The sequence below is a fragment of the Sycon ciliatum genome, chromosome 10 (assembly GCF_964019385.1).
Source record: "Sycon ciliatum chromosome 10, ocSycCili1.1, whole genome shotgun sequence".
Taxonomy (NCBI): Eukaryota; Metazoa; Porifera; class Calcarea; order Leucosolenida; family Sycettidae; genus Sycon; species Sycon ciliatum.
In genome coordinates this window covers 21,793,711-21,814,216 of record NC_088652.1, presented here as the reverse complement: position 1 = coordinate 21,814,216, position 20,506 = coordinate 21,793,711, and the positions used below count along the sequence as shown (strand labels likewise).

At 50.2% G+C, this 20,506-nt stretch overlaps 1 protein-coding gene across 1 annotated transcript in view; it reads right to left on the bottom strand.

The window, feature by feature from the left end:
* The window catches only part of LOC135825823 (beta-glucanase-like), a 4,394-nt gene extending 575 nt beyond the window's left edge, over window positions 1-3,819 (bottom strand). Inside the window, exons 1-2 of the mRNA XM_065338453.1 lie at window positions 3,498-3,819; window positions 1-1,014 (exon numbers count right to left, since the gene is read on the bottom strand). The exon at window positions 1-1,014 is cut by the window's left edge and continues 575 nt beyond it. Coding sequence (XP_065194525.1) covers window positions 298-1,014; window positions 3,498-3,809 — 1,029 coding nt within the window. The 5' untranslated portion in view covers window positions 3,810-3,819 and the 3' untranslated portion in view covers window positions 1-297. The remainder of the gene's footprint in view (window positions 1,015-3,497) is intronic.
* Window positions 3,820-20,506: the final 16,687 nt, after the last annotated feature.

Genomic DNA, 20,506 nt, shown 5'->3' with positions numbered 1-20,506 from the left:
TCCCTCAACGCATGGAAGAGATCTACCTCAGTCACCACTAGCATCAAGTAAAATAAACAAATAAAAATTACACTGTAAACGTTTTGTCTCCAAACCCTACGGGCTACAAGATGGCCACCATACTCTGGAGTAATCCATCAATAGCTAGGGTGTTGAGCTGTGGCGTGTTCAAAATGAGCACAGTTGCTACGGAAACTGTCTAAGAGCCGGTTCCTTGACAATTTCCTCATATTACAGTGGACGGCAGTTTTGTTGCGGACCCAAAAGTTTCGTCAGCACCACACTCTTACCATACAGTCAGTTCCGCATGCCGAAGTGTTGTTGCCGGCTACGATGCCGCTCCTTCAGGACTCTGCGCTGATCCGCGGCGAGCTCCTCGTCGGCCGGCGTCTCCCCTGGCGTGACGAAGCGTGACTGACTCTCACTGGTGTCCTGCAGCACACGCACGTAGTCCACGACGTGTTGTATGGGGAACGCAGTGTCGGCGTGAACCGGCCCTGCCCAGCCGCCGAGCGCCGAGTTGAGGATGAGAAACATGGGGACGTGCGGCACGCCCTCGTTGTACTTGTCGGTCGGGTACGTGGAGAGATACGGACGGCTGTCCACGTAGAAGGTCAGCTTGTCGGCGGACCACTCCACGGCGTACTCGTGGAAGCCGCCGTCGAACGTTCTGTCCCCGAGCACTCCGACCCCGGTGGAGGTCTGCTGTACGCCAGAGCACTTGTCGTCGGCGTAGTACTGGCTGTAATGGTACGAGCCGTGTGCCCCGCCGTCGCCGTTCAGCATCTCCAGGATGTCCACCTCGCCAAGGCCGGGCCAGCACGCCTCCGCCACCGCCGGCATCATCCAGTGCGCCGGCCAGAAGCCGCTGCGGTTGGCCGGCAGCATGGCGCGCACGCACACGCGGCCGTACTGCACGCCAAGCTTGCCGCTGGAGTCCACCCAGGCCGACGTGTAGTTTTTGCCGTTCTTGTCTTGTTGCAGCGAGGAAATGACCAGAAACCCCTCGGACACCTGAGCGCACAGGACAAGGGAAAAAGTGAAAATACAGACCATAAGAATGACAGCGATGCCTATCACGATCGCAGCAATAATACAAGTAGAAGCAGGAGAAGCAGCATCGGTTGTGCTGCTTCTCCTGCTTCTACCTTGTATTGCAGCAACACCAGTGGCAACAATGCCAGCAGCAACACCACCAACAACAACAATACCAGCACCACTACCAACAACTGTTACTGCTGCTGCTAGAATAGCGGCAGATGTAGCAGCAGCAGTAACAGCAGTGACAACAACAGCAGCAACAGCCGCAGCAGGAGCACCAACAGCGGCAACGTAGCCTCCATCACCAGCACTAGCACCACCACCGCCACCACTACAGCCACTGCTGCTATCATCAACCACCCTGCTACACCGACAACTATGACCATAACATCACAAACAGCAACAAAAAAAACAAAACAAAGAAACTACAGCAACAGCAACAGCACCAACGTCAAAACTTCTCTTCTCTTATAACAAAAATTACGCTCACACAAAGGCATGCTTCTGCTCTCCCTAACCCATGAACTTTTCAGCACTGGCCTATATCTAGTCAACTTTGTCAACTTTGCATATAACAACACTCGGCGGGCATCAGAAAAGTGTCCTTATTCGCGAAGTGTATACCCAATGTCTCATTGTATGTATTACAGCTAGATGGGACTTTGCTCTGGGCTTGGAAATTCTGTCGTTATATCCGCAGCGTTATGTAGAATTAGGTGACCAGCGTTCCCTTCACATACAGTGCATACTCTAGTGCCTTTTAGGTGTAATTTAAATTTAGGTGCCTGGTTTCTCTACCGAAATCACCGAAATTAAAGTTACACCGAAAATTACATGTACCAAAATTATCACGCCACAGAAAATTCAAAGTTTTACAGTACTAGCACAGCGGTCGCATGTGGAACAGCGCTAGCGGGAGATGTTTGAAAAAGTGAAGGTGGACTGACTGAGACACCCATACTGGCAGAAGTGGATCCAGCTGCTGCCCACAGTTCTGCAGCACACACTGCACTGTGTGCGACCACTGCTTCTGGAGCAAACCGGGACTGAATCGTCATTGGTGTTCTCCGGACAACCAAGCGGCCAACTGCTAATGAGCGAGCGGTTTTCACTATGCCAGTGTGTGCGGCAAACGTTTTCGCCGAGTGACACACCCGGATCGTCAACAGGCGTCCTGCCCCCCCCTCTCTCTCTCTCTGTCTCTGTAATCTCTCTGTTTCTCTCTTCCTGAACTTCCCGGATCGGGACAAGGGAACCATTGCAGCAGTGGCTCAACAGGACAGGACAGGTGTGTGTGTGTGTGTATGTGTGTGTGTGTGTGATGGGCTTTCCAAAGGTGTGTGTGTGTGTGTGTGTGTGTGTGTGTGTGTGTGTACACACTCACATGCGTGCTCACATGCATGTGAGTGTGTGTTGTGTACTCCAAGTTTACATGCTATACGAGAAAAGCTGCGGGTGTCCATCAAGTGCATTTACGGATTTGCGTGATTCTCAGCAGCTTGCGACAGGCGTACATGTTACCAAGAGTACATAAGCCCCCCAGAGTTTGTAACGCCAGATCCAGCTCTGCATAGGGTTGTGGAGTTTGGAACGCCAGATCCAGCTCTGCATAGGGTTGTGGAGTTTGGAACGCCAGATCCAGCTCTGCATAGGGTTGTGGAGTTTGGAACGCCAGATCCAGCTCTGCATAGGGTTGTGGTCTAGCATAGTCGGATTTTCTGATGTCATGCGTACTCTCGACACCAGCGCAAGGCAGGGCACCTTTGTTTTCGAGTCGAGAGTCCCCAGGTCTGGGGTGTTCTTATTGAAGTAAAGTCGCGCCAGAATGCACAAACAGTACGGGTGCTACAGTATGAGGTTATGATATTATGTGTACCAATCTCGTGTCCTGCTCGCGAAACCAGATCTGTACAGTATTATGACGCAAAGATCCAATCACGCTCGACCAAGATGCTACAGTCAGACCTCGCTTATCCGGTCCTCGTTTATCCGGATCTCTCGCCATCCGGAAGAAAATCGTCGGTTACCGATTTACAGCATATGCCATGCTTACATACGGTATGTGTGTTCGATTATCCGGTTCCCGCGCCTATCCGGATATTTTTGTGGAAAACGGATCATGTGTGCTGTTATGCGAGGTCTGACTGTACTACATGTAGCAGGCAGACCTGGATCTGGCGTTGCACACTCCGCGCGGTTATGTACTCTGGTTGTTACATACAATGCATACAAATGTGCGTCGGTCCCGTGTGCGCATGTCACCATGCGAACTTGTTGGATGATAATATTCTGCGAGCATCTGTACTCGCACATCCCCTTTCCCCTCATCATGCTCATGCCCTGGTTGAATACACACACCACTGGGTCCCTGGTGCCTTTCCTGAATTTACGGACAACACCTGCACACTAAATCATTGACAAAATCCAATTCAGCAAGTCACGTCAACTTGTATTACCTCAGCGTTTTGTGGGAGGTAGTATTGCAGCTCATTCTCATGGCCAACTTCTGCTGTGGTGCGCGCCGTCCACAAACTAGAGTTCAGCTTGTCGCCATCGAATTCTTCATTGAGCACGACTTTCCACTGGCCACTGGTAATATCCGTGGATTCCAGACTACAGAGTGATGGGATTGTGTCCGCCTCGGCAAGAAAACAGGAGGCAGACGCCGCCACGAGCACGCAGAGACTGCTCAGCAACATTTCTAAGCTCTGCTCGAACTGCGATTTACTTCTCTGAGAATTCTGGAGATATCCGCGGCCTTTTATCATGTTTATTGCTTTGTTTGAAATTACTGTATCATTCAGCTGGAAAGCCGCTGAACTGACGTCATAACCTCTTTTTTTTTGATTTCTTTAAAAATGAGAAAAGTCGAATGAAAAACCAAGAAATCATCACAACCAAGCAATAGTCCATCGGCCAAATCTCAGAAAGGGCCTCTTTCGGCGAAGGTGATGCACTGAAGCTCCAACTAAACGCCCTTTGGCACACTAGCTCATGAGACCCCATAGAATACGAATCCGATTGTTGGACGTTGCCAATCCAGTCCAGGATAGTCGAACTGGGTCGAATACCTTCTTCCGATTTTCGTAATTTCGTCCACCATTACATCTTTCTCATCGACTTTTTTTCGCTTGGCGAATGTTCTTGAGCCGCTGAGCAGAATCTACGCACGCTCGAACACTTGAAATGCCTGCATGTTGACGGTTCGCAAGATTCTAGCGAGCTTGGTGGAAATCTATTATTTATTTTGACATTTTTGGGGGAATCTGAATTAGAACGGTAGAAGCTCATTCGGAGAAGACGGCGTGTCGCCGCTGTCGGATTGTCGCTACTGTGTTTCAGACGTATTTGCTTGAACGTGCTATTGAGGATGGACAGAAGATGAAGTGACGGCTTTCTTGAACACGGACGTTGTGTCTACATTGTCAGGGGCGTAGCACCCGCTACGACTGGTACGACCATGGCCGTACCACTTTTCGAAAAGTGTGGTCCGTCCGGAACGTGCACAACCGTAATAAAAGAAATCCGGATCCATCGATGCATATGCGCATCAGACTTTGACCTTCTTCTAGACTCGTAGATCTGTTATGCATCTGCAGTCGGACTGAGTCTACTGTACTCGACTCGACTGCATGCACACTGCGCCAGAAGTGTGTGTGAAGTGTGCCAGAAGTTCCCAGAACGCAGGATTTTGTGTCTTTTTTACAAAATTTTCCCGCGGGAGGTCCCCCGGACCCCCTCCAACACGGCCTTCGGCCGCGCCGACCTTCGGTCGTACCACTTCCAAAACCCCTCCTACGCCCCTGATTGTAGCTGAAACATCTCATCTGGCGTCTAGAACGCAATTATTATGAGTTGTGAGTGCCAGCTGAGCTGAACACAAGCTGGACACCATTCGTCAGCTGGGAATTTGCATCGAAGCTCTTGATAGCCACGATAAGCATAATTATAGAGGTAACCTTGTTTGGCTCAATACGCATGCAGGTGATACCACTAGTGGCACTACAATGTAAATGGTGCAAAATTGATGCAACAGCGAATATGTACTTCGTACAATCACGAACAATTGTAAGGCAAGTGTTCATGCCTGTCATAGAAGAATTTCAGCCTGGAAGTCTTGTTGTCATGGTCATAAATAATACAGGACTTGAGTTGGCTCTGGACATAAACACACTTGTGGTGAATACGGTCATTATTACGAGAAAAATATTTAGCCACTGTATGTTAACACCTGATGCCGCACTACACGCAATATTTCATGTACATGTATGTGAGACTCAATTGCATCCACAAGGCCGTAGATGCATGTAAGCACACAATGCTGTACAGTATAAGTAGTAGTCGACATGTGGTGCCTTCCAGCTGCACATGCAAATGCGGCAAGTTGGCAACGACACATGACCTATCTGCACCGCACAGCTTGAGCTTAGAAAGGAATATTGCACACATAGTGCTATTTGTGTTCCGATATCATTAAGCCGGTATACATGTACTAGTATCCTTATACATGTACCTGGTCACTCGATAGGCGATGCCGACTGTACTAATCTTATCCATATTACCCGACAGGCTATAGCACACTGCGTCAGATCACTTTGCAACAAAACAAGAGCTTTGGAGCGAATATACACTGAAGCAAAGTAGGTTTCAACGGTACAGCACTAGTCACGATGAGGGGAGTTACGAGGATGGTTAGGCCGTGACACATAGATGATGATTGTTAATGATTCATGCACGGTGGAAAATTACTACCAATGGCGATGATATTGCTTTCACAACAATGACATCAGTAGGAGCAGTGACACAACCTTACTGCTCCAAGTAGGATTTACAAGCGAGTGAAGGGAGAGCAGACTGGTCTAATAGCAGACCGGGTCTAAGCAAGGAAGTAATCGGCATCAGAGGTGAGCTTGCACATCAGAAAACAGATGATGATCACCAAACACAGGGAAGTTGGCTATGTGTATGTTTGTGTCACTGTGTGTGTGTGTGTGTGCATGTGTGTTTGTGTGTATGCGCGCACATCTGTGTGTGAGAGAGAGGCAGACAGACAGATAGCATTATGGTGGGAGGGATCAAGGTCTGACCTCAGAGTTAAATGCTGACGGTGTGGAATAGCAACAGTGCGAAATCGGGCAGGTTGGTTAATGGCCCACACTGGAGCCGAGTAGGAGCGCCAGTGGTTGAGGGCTAGCACAGGAGTAGCAGCAGCTCCAGCCTAGGAAGATCAGCTTCTGGATGAAAATCTCCCGGACACAGTAGGTACCAAGCTTCACTAGCAGATTGCCGGCAGGGGTGCACGGCGAGCACCCGTACATCCCTCAAGCCATCAGAGCCGCAGTACTTGGACACGATCCAGGTGCTTACCCGCCAACAATGCTGAGAAGGCACTGGAGCCATACAGGATCTTATGATCGAGCATGCCCACAGACTTGAAATACAGGGTCCGGCGTTGAATACTGAGACAGCGACGTCTCCTCCACAGAACACCACTCAGCCCCACCATTGCATTATTTTCGTTTTTTCATGATTTTTACAATTGTGTTAGAGCACACAGCACTCGATGCAACATTTACCAGTGACTAAATAACTCCGCGTCTCCGACCATAACTGCAGCGTTCCCGTGAGCCTGTTGGATTTCCGTCAGCCTGTTGAGATTATCTTCATCTCGTCACATGTGAGCCTGTGTGTTTCATCCGTATCGTGGCACAATTACACAGACACGATTTCCAACTCAGGCCGGTTCCGTTGCTCGAAGGGTTGGCGGTAAGAATTGCTACGCCGTCTGTGGCTGCATGGGAACTTGGCGAGTCGTCGTCTTTCTCCATAAATCCTGATCGTCACGCGAACAACAGCCACTATTGCCTAAAAACTACGACACAACAGTATCAAGCTCGCCCCAGCAGAAGGACACGAATGACGAGCGCTAAGACGGAGAAAGAGAGACAGGGTTAGCGAGAGCTGACTAGTGCAGGTACGCTGTCATCTCCTGAGGTGGTGGGCGAAGCAGCGAAGTGAAACGAAGGAAGATAGAACTTAATTAGAAGGCATACGGAGGCACCAAAACCTATTGCCTGTCACATACTAAGTGCCATTTAGGGTTGACAGCTGTCAGCTGACAGCCTCAAAAATTTGAAAATCTGCTCAAAAAACTCTCGATCAGAACTCTGTGCACTCTCAAATGGAGCGCACAGTAAAAAACTCGGCGACGAAGAACGCTTCGTATCGACGCCCTGGACTGAATTAGGCACGTCCAACAAACGGAATAGTGTTCTCTGACATATTCTCTACGTGCTGGGTATGGTCGCGTTTAGTTGGAAGCTCAGTGCATCACCACTTTCGATTTTGAGACTTGGCCGATGGACTACAAGTCCAAGACTGGCAAGACAAAGAAGAGTACGAGCGACTACCAAGAGTAGATAAACAGTAACTGTTTATCTACTCTTGGTACTACTGTATACAGTCCATAACCCAGGGTTATTTTTTCAAAGTTTCACTGAGCCTCTTGTACGGGCTGCAAAATAACACATTTTGTGAAGAATCAACACATAAAACGAATCATCATCATACAGTATTTACAGCGTCTGTCACTCAGTAGGATCACTGCACTGTGCAGGTTCACTGGATGCGTGCCTCCGCCGCCACTAGCACAGCAGGGGACTCAGGCACGGCAGGAGCAAACATGCTCCTTGAGCCACGCAGGCACATAGCACCACAACGCACCAGGGCAAACCCAAGGCGACAGCGCAGCAAGGAGATAGTCTGCCCGTATGGCTCCTTACTCTTCTCAGCCAGGAGAGAGGCGATCCGCGTGAAAAGAGCATTGGCATGCTTGCCATAGCCACCAGAGGCAGAAAGCACAACGGGCACGAAGGAGGCATGCTCAACTTCACGTACTCGCTCCTCGTACTTCCGGCGCTTTTCCTGTTCATGGCGTCTGTAGCTAGCAGCGAGGGAGGTGGCACGATGATTCGAAGACGCAAAAGGGTTGAACACCCGTACATCAATAAAGATGCGCTCGAATCGGCCACCCCACACACCACTAGCCGCAACGTCCAGCCGAGCTTGCTCCTCCGTGACAGCTGTGCGATGGCGGAAGGCCTCTCCGGTGACGGGCTGGAGGTGGGGTTCCACTGTCACGTTGTGAGCGACCTGCCTTAGAGCTCTGGCGGCGATGTCCCTCACCTCGTTATGTCGCAGCATCGGGAAGCCACCAAACGGGCATGACAGGGCGTGACTCACATTCAGCGGCTTACTGCACACGCAGAGGCTTAGGAGCCGAGGAGGTTTCCAGCCGTACCGGAGGCACAGGCCATCCCGGAAATCTCCCTTGCTGAGTGTGAAACCATGGCGGCTGAGGGGGCGGCAGGTCAGCCAGCTGGATGCACCCTTTTCTGAGGCCAGGTCGAGAACAGGGGCCAGCTCCCGGTGATCCGAGCGAAGAGCGTCAGCCATAGACTTGAACGCGCTCCGCTTCTCGGCCCGAACCGTCGCCTTGACCGTTCGGAGCTGAGTCAGAGAGTCGCCAAGAGACGACTCCTGCTCCAGCAGGCGAGACACGAGGCTAGCCGTGATCCTTCGGGATGAGGTGTACTGTTCAGCCACTGAACAAGGGTCTGCCATACCCAGTCCCCCAAGCCGGCAAGGCAGAGAGAGTAGGGAGCGAACAGTTGTCCCAGGTGGAGCCTGACCCGTGATGGCCGGGATGAGCCGACCGCTGATTGCGTGTTCCAGCGGTTCAAGCAGGGACGGCGGGATGGAGGAGGTCCGGCAGAGGAAGGACCACTTGTTTTGCAGGCCCTGTGTGAAGGCGGAGTAGGCGGCCTGTGGCTGCGATGCAGCGATGGTCGTGAGCTGCGCAACTTCCTCACACCAGGTGGCGACCTTGGACTGGACAAATTGTTCTATAAACTCATCCGTGCCCAAAGGTGCACCAAGGTGGCGGCAACCATCACACGTGACCTGCACACCGGTCCCCTCGAACATCTTGATAGCAGCTGCGTACCTGGAGGGCTTGACCAGGAGGAGTGACTTCTGGGCATTGCAGTGGTAGCCATACCCGGGACCGTGGCTGACGAGATTGTCCCACCATTGGCGAACAGGCGTTAGCTTGCCACCGGCTGCAGCATCGTCCGCATACCAGCCCTGTTTCGCACCAGGCACTGCAACTTTCTTGATGAGCGGGAGGACTCCAAGCGCATATACGGGCATGGCCAGAGGGTCACCCTGAGTGGTACCCTCGCACGATAGCAAGCACTCTCCATCAACGAATAGGCGGGATGGTTGGCTGTAGGTGTTGATTACAGCTGGCGCTATAGAGGGACAGAGGTGACGGATGTTCCGTAGGCAGGCTTCACGGTTAAGCCGGAGATTTTCTGTTGCTGGTGCTCTGCTGTGGAACGCTCTCCCTGGTGAGGTCCGCACAATTACCCGGCTACCTGAGTTTAAGCATGCATGTGTACCATACGCCTGTAGGGAGTAGTTCGAGTTGCTGCTGATTGCTCTGCTCTCCCTCCCCGTGCAGTTCAGTAACCCGCACGTAGTATCACAGATACATCGTATTCTCTCTCTCCCCCCGTTTACCCGCAGTTATTAGTATCCTATTCTCTTACTATGTGCTTCCATAGCTTTTACTATGTTCTTCCATAGCCACTTCTAGGCTAAGCCTTCGCCGTCATTTTATTGGGTCGTCATCCCGTTTGAATGTGCGAAGTGAAATAAAAACCAACCAACCAACCAAGCCGGTTGAAGGCGTTCGAAGCGTCGGCGAGCAATATGGCATCCGCATCCTCCTCACGGTAGACATCTTGCATCGCATGGATGGCAGCTTCAATGCCGCACTCCTGACCGGCACACAGTTGAACCAGGGCTATGGACTCTTGCTAGTACTCGAGTACGAGACTCGTACTCGCGTCACAACACTCATATCAACCTTTCGAGTACTTTTTCCGCTGTTTGCGCGCGTGGTGAACAATTTTTTTGAATCAAGTGTGTACTCCGGCCTATGGCCCACGTGTAGATCTGCGCGTGTACAGGCACACCACCGAACTGGTTGGGCTCAAGTTAGTTTTCCAGCTCACAGGCAACGATCTCCATGGCTGGAGACGCTCGTCGAAACGGGTGGTCGTGAGAACGAAGCTGCCTGAGAAGGGCCAGGTCCATCGCTAGATCAAAATAATGTCCTTCGCTGAGACGTCGCAGGGGAAGACGAAGACGCCGAAGTGGCAGAATACTGCTGCGGGGATTCAGCAGAATAATTTGTCACAGGGCGAGCACTGACAGGACTTCCAGATCTGACAGAACTAGCCGAGCGCTGTCCAGGTGACAGAGGATCGCTGAGAGAGCGGGAAAGAGATCCATCAGCTCCACAGGATGCCGAGTAGGAAGAACTCGCAGAACGACTTGAAAAGGCCATGGCGAAAACATCTTGACACCACGTGCATCAACACAGCTACATGTACATGTATTTTTTATTTTTTTACAAAGACCACTTAATGCCAAACATGAGATGCAGCTAGAGGAAGCACGCACAACCTTATATGTACTTATACAGAAGCTTGCGAGAAAGAAGCGAAAGTTCAAAACGTAAGATCTTCAGGTTTCGCGATCGGCCTCGCGAAAGTTCCTTTCCTTTTTCGTTACTCGTGCCCAGACTACGTCTAAGTTACGAATTTTCGTTATGCACAACCTCTGGCATTATAAAGACGTACATAAACCCCTGGGGGTTATGTACTCTCGGTAATAATTATGATCATGATCATGGGAACACCAGGCATTACCAAAGAAACTGTACATGTATAATGTACACAGTTTATGGCACCAGGGCACATTCAGCAGCCGCCAGCACCGTGGCAGGTTCCGACGGTGACCACGTAAACTGGCACGAACCATTGCCCGAACAAGGCAAAAGGAGATTTTCGCCCGTACAAAAGCCATCATGACCGGGAAAGGCTCACGACGCTTTTCACACAGCTTGCTGGCAATCCTGGCCAACCCTGGGGCCGGAGCAGCTCAATTCCCCCCTGCCCACCAGTTGTTGCGAAGGCCACGGGACTTGAACACTTTTTTGAAACGAGGAATGCGTGACCTCCAGGACTCGCCGTTCATACTTGCGTCGCTTCTCCTGCTCATGCTTTCTGTAGACAGACGGGATAGTAAGGTTTAGGTTGGAGGGGAATCAGGGGACAAAAGGGTTAAGCATCAAACATGGTCCTCTCTAAGGGCCGTTTCACACGAGGTACAAAATCGCGTACATGTCACGTTTCCGGTTATGTTCCCTAGGAGATGGAGCACTTTTGGCGCGAAATGTGAAACGCATCGTGTATGTTTTCAGCAAGACCAGGAGGGGTGTAGAAAGCAGGATATACCCAGCGTTCTACTGACAAACTTCGTTTTCCTTGCATTGTGATCTGTCGTCGTGTTTGCTTTTTTTGCTTCTGTTTGCTTTCATTGCTGGTTGCTGGTTGTGCCTTCCGTTTCGGACAATGCCTCGCCAACGCAATGATATTCTCTGATGACCTGGAGGCTAGACTTATTGAGTTGTGGGCCGACTATCAAAAGTCAAAAAGTGGCCAGATGGTGAAGCGTATTGTGAGGGAAAGGGAGATCGCCGAGAAACTCAATGCTGCGTTCCGCTCAGGATGGTTGAATCCAGAGAAAAACTTGAAATTACACTTTGAACAAGCGAGGGCAATGAGGTCCTTCTACGCCTTGCCATCCTGTAGTATCCCTGCCCGACCAATACGGAAGCAGTACGGAACTAATACGGAGCTTTGCCTGATGTATATTTAGTGTATCTCCGTATGTAAGCGTACGGCGTCTGCTGCATAAAAGCGGCTGCGCATTTCTGTTTTGATGAAGATTAGATTAGATAGCAATGAAAGTTAACTCGAAGAAGAAGAAATCAACCTCTAGGTGAGCACCGGAGAGAAAGTTATCTATTTTGCCGCTTCTTCTTTCACTAATAATTATATCCCAGGTGTGTACCTGAGAGAAGAGAAGAATAAAACTAATTCTTGTTAATTGCACCGCGCCTACCACTCGGCTACCCATTACAATCCTTTGCAACCTCTCTCGTCCGTTCATCTTTCTCTCCTTGTGGCGATCAAAGAAAACGAGAATCAGGGAGAGAACATCTCCTTGCCAAACTAATAATAATTACTTGAAGTATTATTATATTTTGTGTTCAAAACTCCCGCGTTCGCGTGCGGATTCCGTATTTTACGACTTCTGTGCGGGGCAGGTCAAAGCTGCCATGGCAACTGCTGCTTGAAAAGCATGTTGCGACACTCGTGTGAAATCACGCGCTGTGTACTGTGCCTAGAACGCCCATTCGTGAAAAGCCATGTATACCTCGTGTGAAAAGGCCCTAACATGAGTCCCATACAGTCCACGTGCTGCCACATCCCGGCATGCGCGGCAGACGAGCATGAGCCTCCGTGTTGGCTGAGGCTGTTTTCACCACAGAGGCTCGAGAGGTTCCAACTCTGGCTCCACGCTGACGTCATGCGCAACCTCTCGCAACAGATTAGCGGTGAGATCTCGGAGCTTGTTGTGACGCATCCCAGTGCATCCTCCGATGGCACATGACCGATGAGGGCACTGTAGTTTAGGTGGTGTCGAAGGGCTTTCCACAGCTGCAGTGAGACGGCAACCGGGGAGGGGTTCAACCGTAGCGCAGACATAGGGCATCCCGGCCAGCCTTGTGGATGGGAAACAGGAACCGGCGAGATGGCCGACTAGTGAGCCAACTGGAGGCACCTTTCTCTGAGTCCGCCTGTGGTCGTCACTCAGGACATCCCTGACGGAGGAGACGGCCATTGCCTGATCTTGGCGATTAGCCGTGATTTGGGCCACCTTGGCTGCCCGGGCTGCAACAAATTCCTCGATGGATTCCTCCTCTCGAAGGAGCTGCTCGACTAGAGGTCTGGTGACAGACATATACGTGTCGTACTGCTGGGAAAGGGTCCCTGGGTTTAGAATTCCCAAACCACCATGACGACGCGGGAACGCCAGGATGGCACGTTCTTCCTCGCCAGGGGCCTAGCGACCAGTCAGTACAGGGAGGAAACTTGGCTGATGGAGTTTTCCAGCGGTGTCAGGAGGTCTGCGATGGCTGGCATTGTCCTCGCAAGGAATGACCACTTATCGCCGAGACCATGAGTAAGGACAGCGTACGCAGCCTGAGGTTGAGACGCCGCATGTTTGCGAGGGTCTGCAGCTCTGTGCACCATGTGTCAACCTTCTGGGACACGTAACCATCGCAGAACAGGGCATAGCCTAGGGCAGCACCAGGATGCCGACAGCCGTCCTTCCGGATGTTAACCCCGGTTGTGGGCCTTTGTAAATAAAGAAGCTTGTTCCTAAACGTTTTCGTCGCCATCTCATCAGAGGATTACTGGCAAATCAACAATAGCTCTCAATAATAATAATAATACTTGAAGTAATAATAATAATAATAATAATAATACTCATAAAAAGGACACACTTCAGGCTCATTACAAACATCTTGAAAGTTTTTGTCTTCACAAGTATACTTTCAAGCCTTCTCATCAGGTGAAATACAGGCAAGAGAAAAGGAACAGGAACAGTGGATTCCTGTTCCTTTTCTCTTGCCTGTATTTCACCTGATGAGAAGGCTTGAAAGTATACTTGTGAAGACAAAAACTTTCAAGATGTTTGTAATGAGCCTGAAGTGTGTCCTTTTTATGAGTATTATCGCATTTTTGTCTCAGAGGAAACTGTTAAAATAATAATAATAATAATAATAATAATAGAATCAACAAAAAATATAACGACATTACTGTGAGTAGTGGTGGACCGTTTTTTCAGCTCGTAGATTCTCGCTCCTGGAGAGCCCAGTCGGCATCAGGCCGGTCTGGAGGTGGATATATCTCAGCAGTAGTAGTAGCAGTAGTAGTGGTAGGGCAGTGTAGTGGTGGTAGGTTCGCCATCAACGGCGATTAGAGACAATACCAGAAAACACAAAAACAAAAAATGTCGAAGGAGAAACCGACACGAAGATCGAGCTCCCTTCCGCGTGGCTCCAACAAACGAGGCCGAGGTGATCTCTCGATGGATTCCTCACCCGAGGGTTCCGCTAAGACCAACAAGAGGCTGTTCTCAGCGGAGGAGGCCGCAGAGTTTGTCTCAAGTGACTGTGCCGGATCCCTGGAATCCCTGAGAAAAGACTCTCAGCTTGAAAATTCTCCGCTGGGAGAAAATTCTCAATTTGAAAATTCCCGGCTGCAGGAACTTGTGCGGGATGAGGTCGTGAAAGCCCTCCCATCGTGTATTTCCTATCTCCGAGATGCTGTTGTGGCGGAGGTAACGGCAGCATTGCAGCCCCAACTCCAGCGTCTCATAGAGAGGCTGCTGGTCAAGCTCAGTCCTACACCCAGTGATGCTGCGACTCAGTCCAGTCGTCTGCCAGTTTCTGTCACTGAGCAGCAGCAATCTGTCCTGGATGCGCCAACATTTGCCTCGGTGGTCAGTCCCACACCCAGTGATGCTGCGACTCAGTCCAGTCGTCAGCCAGTTTCTGCCACTGAGCAGCAGCAATCTGTCCAGGATGCACCAACATTTGCCTCAGTGGTCACTCAGAACTCTGCGGACATGACTAAACAGCCCTGCAAATTACTGCTGCAGCAGCCGGCTGCAGAAATCCCAGCAAACCCAAGGCCACCTGAGCCACGGCAGATTGAAGACCTGGTCCAGGCTGCCAGAGCGGCAGCTACATCCCCATCGACAACACCTGTTCCGGAGGAGCCGTGGCAGGATGTATGTGCTCCTCGCAGGAAAGTCGTTCTGTATGTTGGAGGGCTGTCACCAACAGTGACAGAAGAACGACTCCGTGGCTACGTGACACGGAATGCCAACAACCCAGCTGTTATTGTCGTCTACAAGTGTCAAATACAAAGTGCGAAACCTGAGAAGTCGACCGCATTCGCTCGGCTCACTGTGAGCGCACCCACAGCTGCGGTGCTGCTTTCTAAGGGTTTCTGGCGGGGTCGAGCATACTGTCGTCGCTGGGTGTTCAATGCTCCCGAATCCAAGGCCTCCCAAACTCCTGTCAGCAAGGACAAGGGCAGGACGACGACTGACGATGCGTCCACAGACACTGAACTCAGTTCCCAATGATAGCGGCGGGAAATCGTTCACCACAAGTCATGAGCCAGGCTATGCTTGCCGTATCCTTTCTCAATATATGTAGTCTACAGAGAAAAGTCGGCGAAGTGCAACAGTACCTTGCTGTGCGTGGAATCCATGTCCTCGGCCAGGCTGAAACTTGGCTGAAGCCATGCATTAGCGACGGCGAGATTTCGATTCCGAATTACAAGCTGTTCCGAAAGGACCGTTATCTTCAACATGGAGGAGGCGTCGCTGTGTACTGTCATGATTCTGTCCATGCCAGAAGGCGCACGGACCTGGAGTGTCCAGAGCTAGAGATGATGTGGATCGAAATTACAAGTAATGGGCGAACCACTGTTCTCGGGTGTACATATCGCCCCCCAAACAAACCTGTATCGTACTGGGATGGTTTTGAGAATAACATTGAGCAAGCTTGTCAAGGACGGCAACATTCCACAGTACTCGTTGGTGACTTTAACGTGGATTTCAGCATGCCTGGTAATGCTGCCCACCCTCTTCAGCATATTCTGACTAGATTTGATCTGAAGAATTACGTATCCTCTGCAACACGAGTGACAGCACATTCCCAGACCATTCTCGACCTTTTCCTCTCAACAACAGCTATAAGTGGAACATGTGAAATAATTTACCTCGATATAAGTGATCACTATGCCATACTCGCTCATCTACCGATTCCGTCTAAACCTGCTCGCAAGGGAACATCAACTGTCACGGGTCGTCGTCTCCATCAGATTGACTGGGGCTGCTTTCAAACTGATTTACATGGCATACTGTCTGTCGGCTTTGATGATCAAGATGTTGACTCCATGACAACTTCCTTTAACAATGCTATTCTCTCCACCCTTGACCAACATGCACCCATCACCACCCGCCGCCGTGCAGACCGGCGTCCATGTCCCTGGCTGACTCGTGAGCTGGTTGAGTGTGTCCGGAACCGAAACAGACTGCACCGCCGTCTAATGCAAGATAGAGCAAACGAGGCACTCCAGCAGGAGCACCGAGCTGCACGTGCCAAGGCCAGAAAGCTAGATAGACAGTTGAAGAATGCTTACTTTATGGATCAATGCTATACGTCTGATCAGAGGAAACTTTGGTCCGTGATGAACACTGTCACCGGACGAAAGAAGACCCGCCGAGTACCCCAGGTATCAGCTGACCAGCTGGGCGACTTCTTTGCAGATGTTGTTCATGACCCCAGTCGACCTACGCACCTACAGATGCCAGTTGGCCCTACGAAACCTGATGCCCTTACAGCCTTCCAACCTGTGTCGTTGTATGATGTCGCTAAGCGTTTGCAATGTGTGGATCCACATAAAGCTACAGGAAGTTATGGAATCCCAGGTATTGTGTTGAAACGTTGCTCGGACACCCTCTCCCCATACCTGATGAAGATCGTCAACTTATCTCTTGCGTCTGGTATAGTGCCATCAACTTTCAAACATTCTCTTATCAGCCCATTGTATAAAAATGGCGACCCACTGTCAGCTCGTAACTATCGGCCCGTCTCGCTACTGCCTATTGTTTCTCGCATACTGGAACACTTTGTCAAGAAACAGCTGACAACTTTCCTAGATGATCACTCCTTGTTACCTTCAAGTCAATTTGCATACCGAAGAAATCACTCAACAGAAGATGCTCTTATCCTTGCCTCCAACCGCTGGAAATTGGCCAAATCGGAACGAAAACACACCGGGGTAGTAATGGTAGATCTATCGAAGGCATTTGATAGAGTCCAGCATGCCAGGCTTGTGCAAGTGCTGTTTGACCTTGGCATTTGTGACACACCACTGGAATGGTTCCTCAGTTATCTCTCGGAGCGGCAGCAGTGTGTACGGGTGGAACACTCAGTTTCGCAATATGTTGGATGCTCCCGAGGAGTGCCTCAAGGCAGCGTTCTGGGCCCTCTTCTTTTTGTACTGTACACCAGTGATATGTCGTCAGTTCTACCAGGTAGTGTATGCCACCAGGAATTCGCTGATGATGTGGCTCTGGACTACTCCGACTATCAGCCTGATTTAGTGTGCTCTGTTCTCTCTAACGCTGTAACACGACTCGCTGAGTACTTGGACAACATTGGTCTGCTATTAAATGCCAGTAAAACCCAAGTTATGTTTGTGAGACCCCGTGGGTGTCTGGATGGACCATCTGAAGTGAAGTGTGGTACCACAGTGCTTGATGTTACTCCAGTCACGAAGTATCTCGGTGTCATGCTTGATGACCAACTGTCCTGGAAGCCCCAAGTGGACTTTATTGCCAGCAAGACTGCTACTACAATCGGGCAGCTCTGGCGCCATGGACGGTGCCTTTCACTCAATGCCCGCCGGGCCTGGTACATGAGTATGATCCAGTCTGTTCTCTGCTATGCCTCAAACTGTTTCTTTCCTGCTCTATCCAAACTGCTGCTACATCGACTGCTACGCATTGCTAAGTCTGGCATACGAGCCATCTTCCAACTCCCCAGAAGGACCCCCACTGCTCCCCTATTTGCCAGACTATCAATGCCTCAGCTCCACCAGCTGTACGTGCAACGTCTGCTTCTCTTCGTCTTCCGCTGCCTTCATGGCAGAGCCAGCTCACTGTTCCAATCCTACTACTCCCTCATTGCCACGGATGTGGACAGAAGTTGTGTCACGCGTGGTCAGGTCAGCCAGCTGCTCAGAGTGCCGTTCCTACCTGGTCCCTCAGGCCGTAGCTCTATCGCCTTTGTTGGCAGTACCACATGGAACTCTCTCCCTGCTGATATTCGCGCTTGCGACGTACGCCACACGTTTCAAGCATTGCTGTCTGGCTATGACCTCATCTCCCTCGTCAACTAGCTCTCCGATGTTGTGCCAACTATGTCTTCTTCACAGATTCTGCCTGAACAGATGCTCATCAATTATGTTCTTGTCCTCTATCCTAGTCCAAATCCTGCCTTGCCCATGCATGACTCTCATGAAATGCCCGTACTAAATAGTCTATAGAACAAGAATATTGTATATCATACTTCTCTCATCAACTATGATAATACCCATTTCATACCCCCCCCCCCTTCATAAAATTAATACCTACTGTTTTCTTTCCTTTCATTTCATCTTCTTTTCCGTTCCTTTCTTCTTCATACACATTTTAAACATTTTCATCATATTGTGAGAGCCGTGGGCCAACAGCCCCGGTGAGAAGGCAGTCTTGCCTGTTCATATGGTGAAGTAAAATAAAGAAACAACAACAACAACAACAATATACGCTAGAATATCTAAGATGAAAAATGTAAACGCTTTGCAAAAAAGGCCATGGTACAAGCTCACTTGGGACCGTCAGATTAATTACCTGGACCGAGCCAGCCGGGAAAAACCCTCGCGCCGACGGACGCAGTGATGAGGGAAAAAAACCGGGTGTATAACCCCAAGTGGCAGAATGGTGGCATAAATACCAGGCAAAGTTTGCAAGGGCGAATTGAAAACTACCCGACAAGCACGAAGAATGGTGGTACTAGTGAAAAATAACCTACATGATAGTTAACAGCGGATTCCATAAATAGTGTAACCTTAGTAACTTTACTGTTGTCATCGGGATTATTCTTCAGTTTTGTCAACCGGTGGGCCAGGGGGAGCTGCGAGGCTCTCCAGGAAATGCCTAGCCGCGGCCCGTTGGTCGAGACAATCCGCGATTTTCTCAATGCCTTCGATCATACTCTGAATAGATTTCTCCCGGATTTTGCCGTAGAACAACTGGAGGATGTTCATATAAAAATCCCGATGACTCTGGGAACATAGATGTCTGACAACATCGTCGTTTGCTATTGTTGATCCAGGTTGACTGCAGGCATGTGTAAAAAAGAGCACAACACAACTAGAGTGAAGAAGCACAGGATTGCAAGAACTGTCTATCTCACGGATTGGCATCCGATCATTCCCAGAAGAGAGCTTCATAAGCAGCACCACAACTACTTACCATGCACATTCAAACGTTGCTGGGACGTTGAGACGCACAAGGCTTTTCCTGTGATTCCTTCCCTTGAGGTGGTCAGCGAGTGGTGCTACGCCAGTCATCACACTTTCACAAGGGAGACAAGTAAAATTCATCTTGATTGTCGTTGTGAAGAACAATCCAAAACTGTTCAATACAAAACACGCCAATGCAAGAGAGAGGAGAGAGAGACACCAGTGGCAGTGGTCAGCGCGTTTACAAAGTGAAAAGTTAGCATTGGGAGATCCATCCTGGCTTATATACTGTCGTGGACAAGGAAATCCGGTCCCACGTCTAGCGGTCCCGGGCTTTGGCCATGCAGCCGTGGATAAGCGGTACACACATGCATTTATGCGCTGTAGCGAGCTGGCCGCATCGGGGTATGTGCACTGCATGCAGCATTCTGCACACGCTGAGGGTGCCGGCCCCAGTCAATCGACTGGATTTCTTGAGTGACGTCATTGGACGACATTGAGTAGCATTCATGTACAGCCATGTACATGACTGTACATGAATGATTATGTACTTGAACTTTGGCATCCAGTTGTGAGTGGAAAGAGATAACTGTTAAAAGGCATGTGCTATGCTGGCCTGCAGGTAATTTCAATATGTTCATGCTGTACGTACACTGTGATTAGGTAATGCAATATTTATTTGCCTGCACCTTTGTGGGTTCATTATTTTATTTATTTTGTTATACGTATTCCCGCGTTGAAGTGTAGCAGCAGTATGCTGCGTCCACAGCTTCGCTTATGCACGGGTTGATGTCGTAACCATACTCGAATTACTAGGATGGACCACCAGGTAGGGTCCAGCGGATTCTGCCGGCAGAAAAATGCGCAGAACTCGGTACTTACCCTGGTAAGTTTCATGCATGTTTGGTATGTGGATAAAGAAATGGAGCAGAATTCGAGGAATTGCCCGCCATAAGGTTTGTATGGTTCTGCCAATTTTACTGCTTTTCGAGCAGAATCTGCCACCTTTTCGAGCAGAATCCGCCAGTCCCTACCACCAGGCGCGCATTCGTCGGAGAGCGCCGGCTGAAGTTGTGCCATCGGCATATCAGGACTGCATGGGCCCCAGCTGCGGCGGCTCCCGGATCAGTGGCACAGTGCCCAATCCTTTCCAAATTTAAAATCACTTTCTTTCACCTCTGGTAGTTTCCAGAAACTGACCGTGGTTGGTCCCCTGGGGGAGGGAAAAAGACCCAAGTGCCATCAGTATGTGTGGCACGTGTTGTGAGCTGCCTTTGGAGTGAAAAACTTGTCAGCGCCTTCTAGGTTCAGCCTGGTCCCATAGCTCAGTGGTAAGAGCATTGCGCATGACAAGCAGGGTCCCAGGTTCGAGTCCTGGTGGGTCTGGCGTT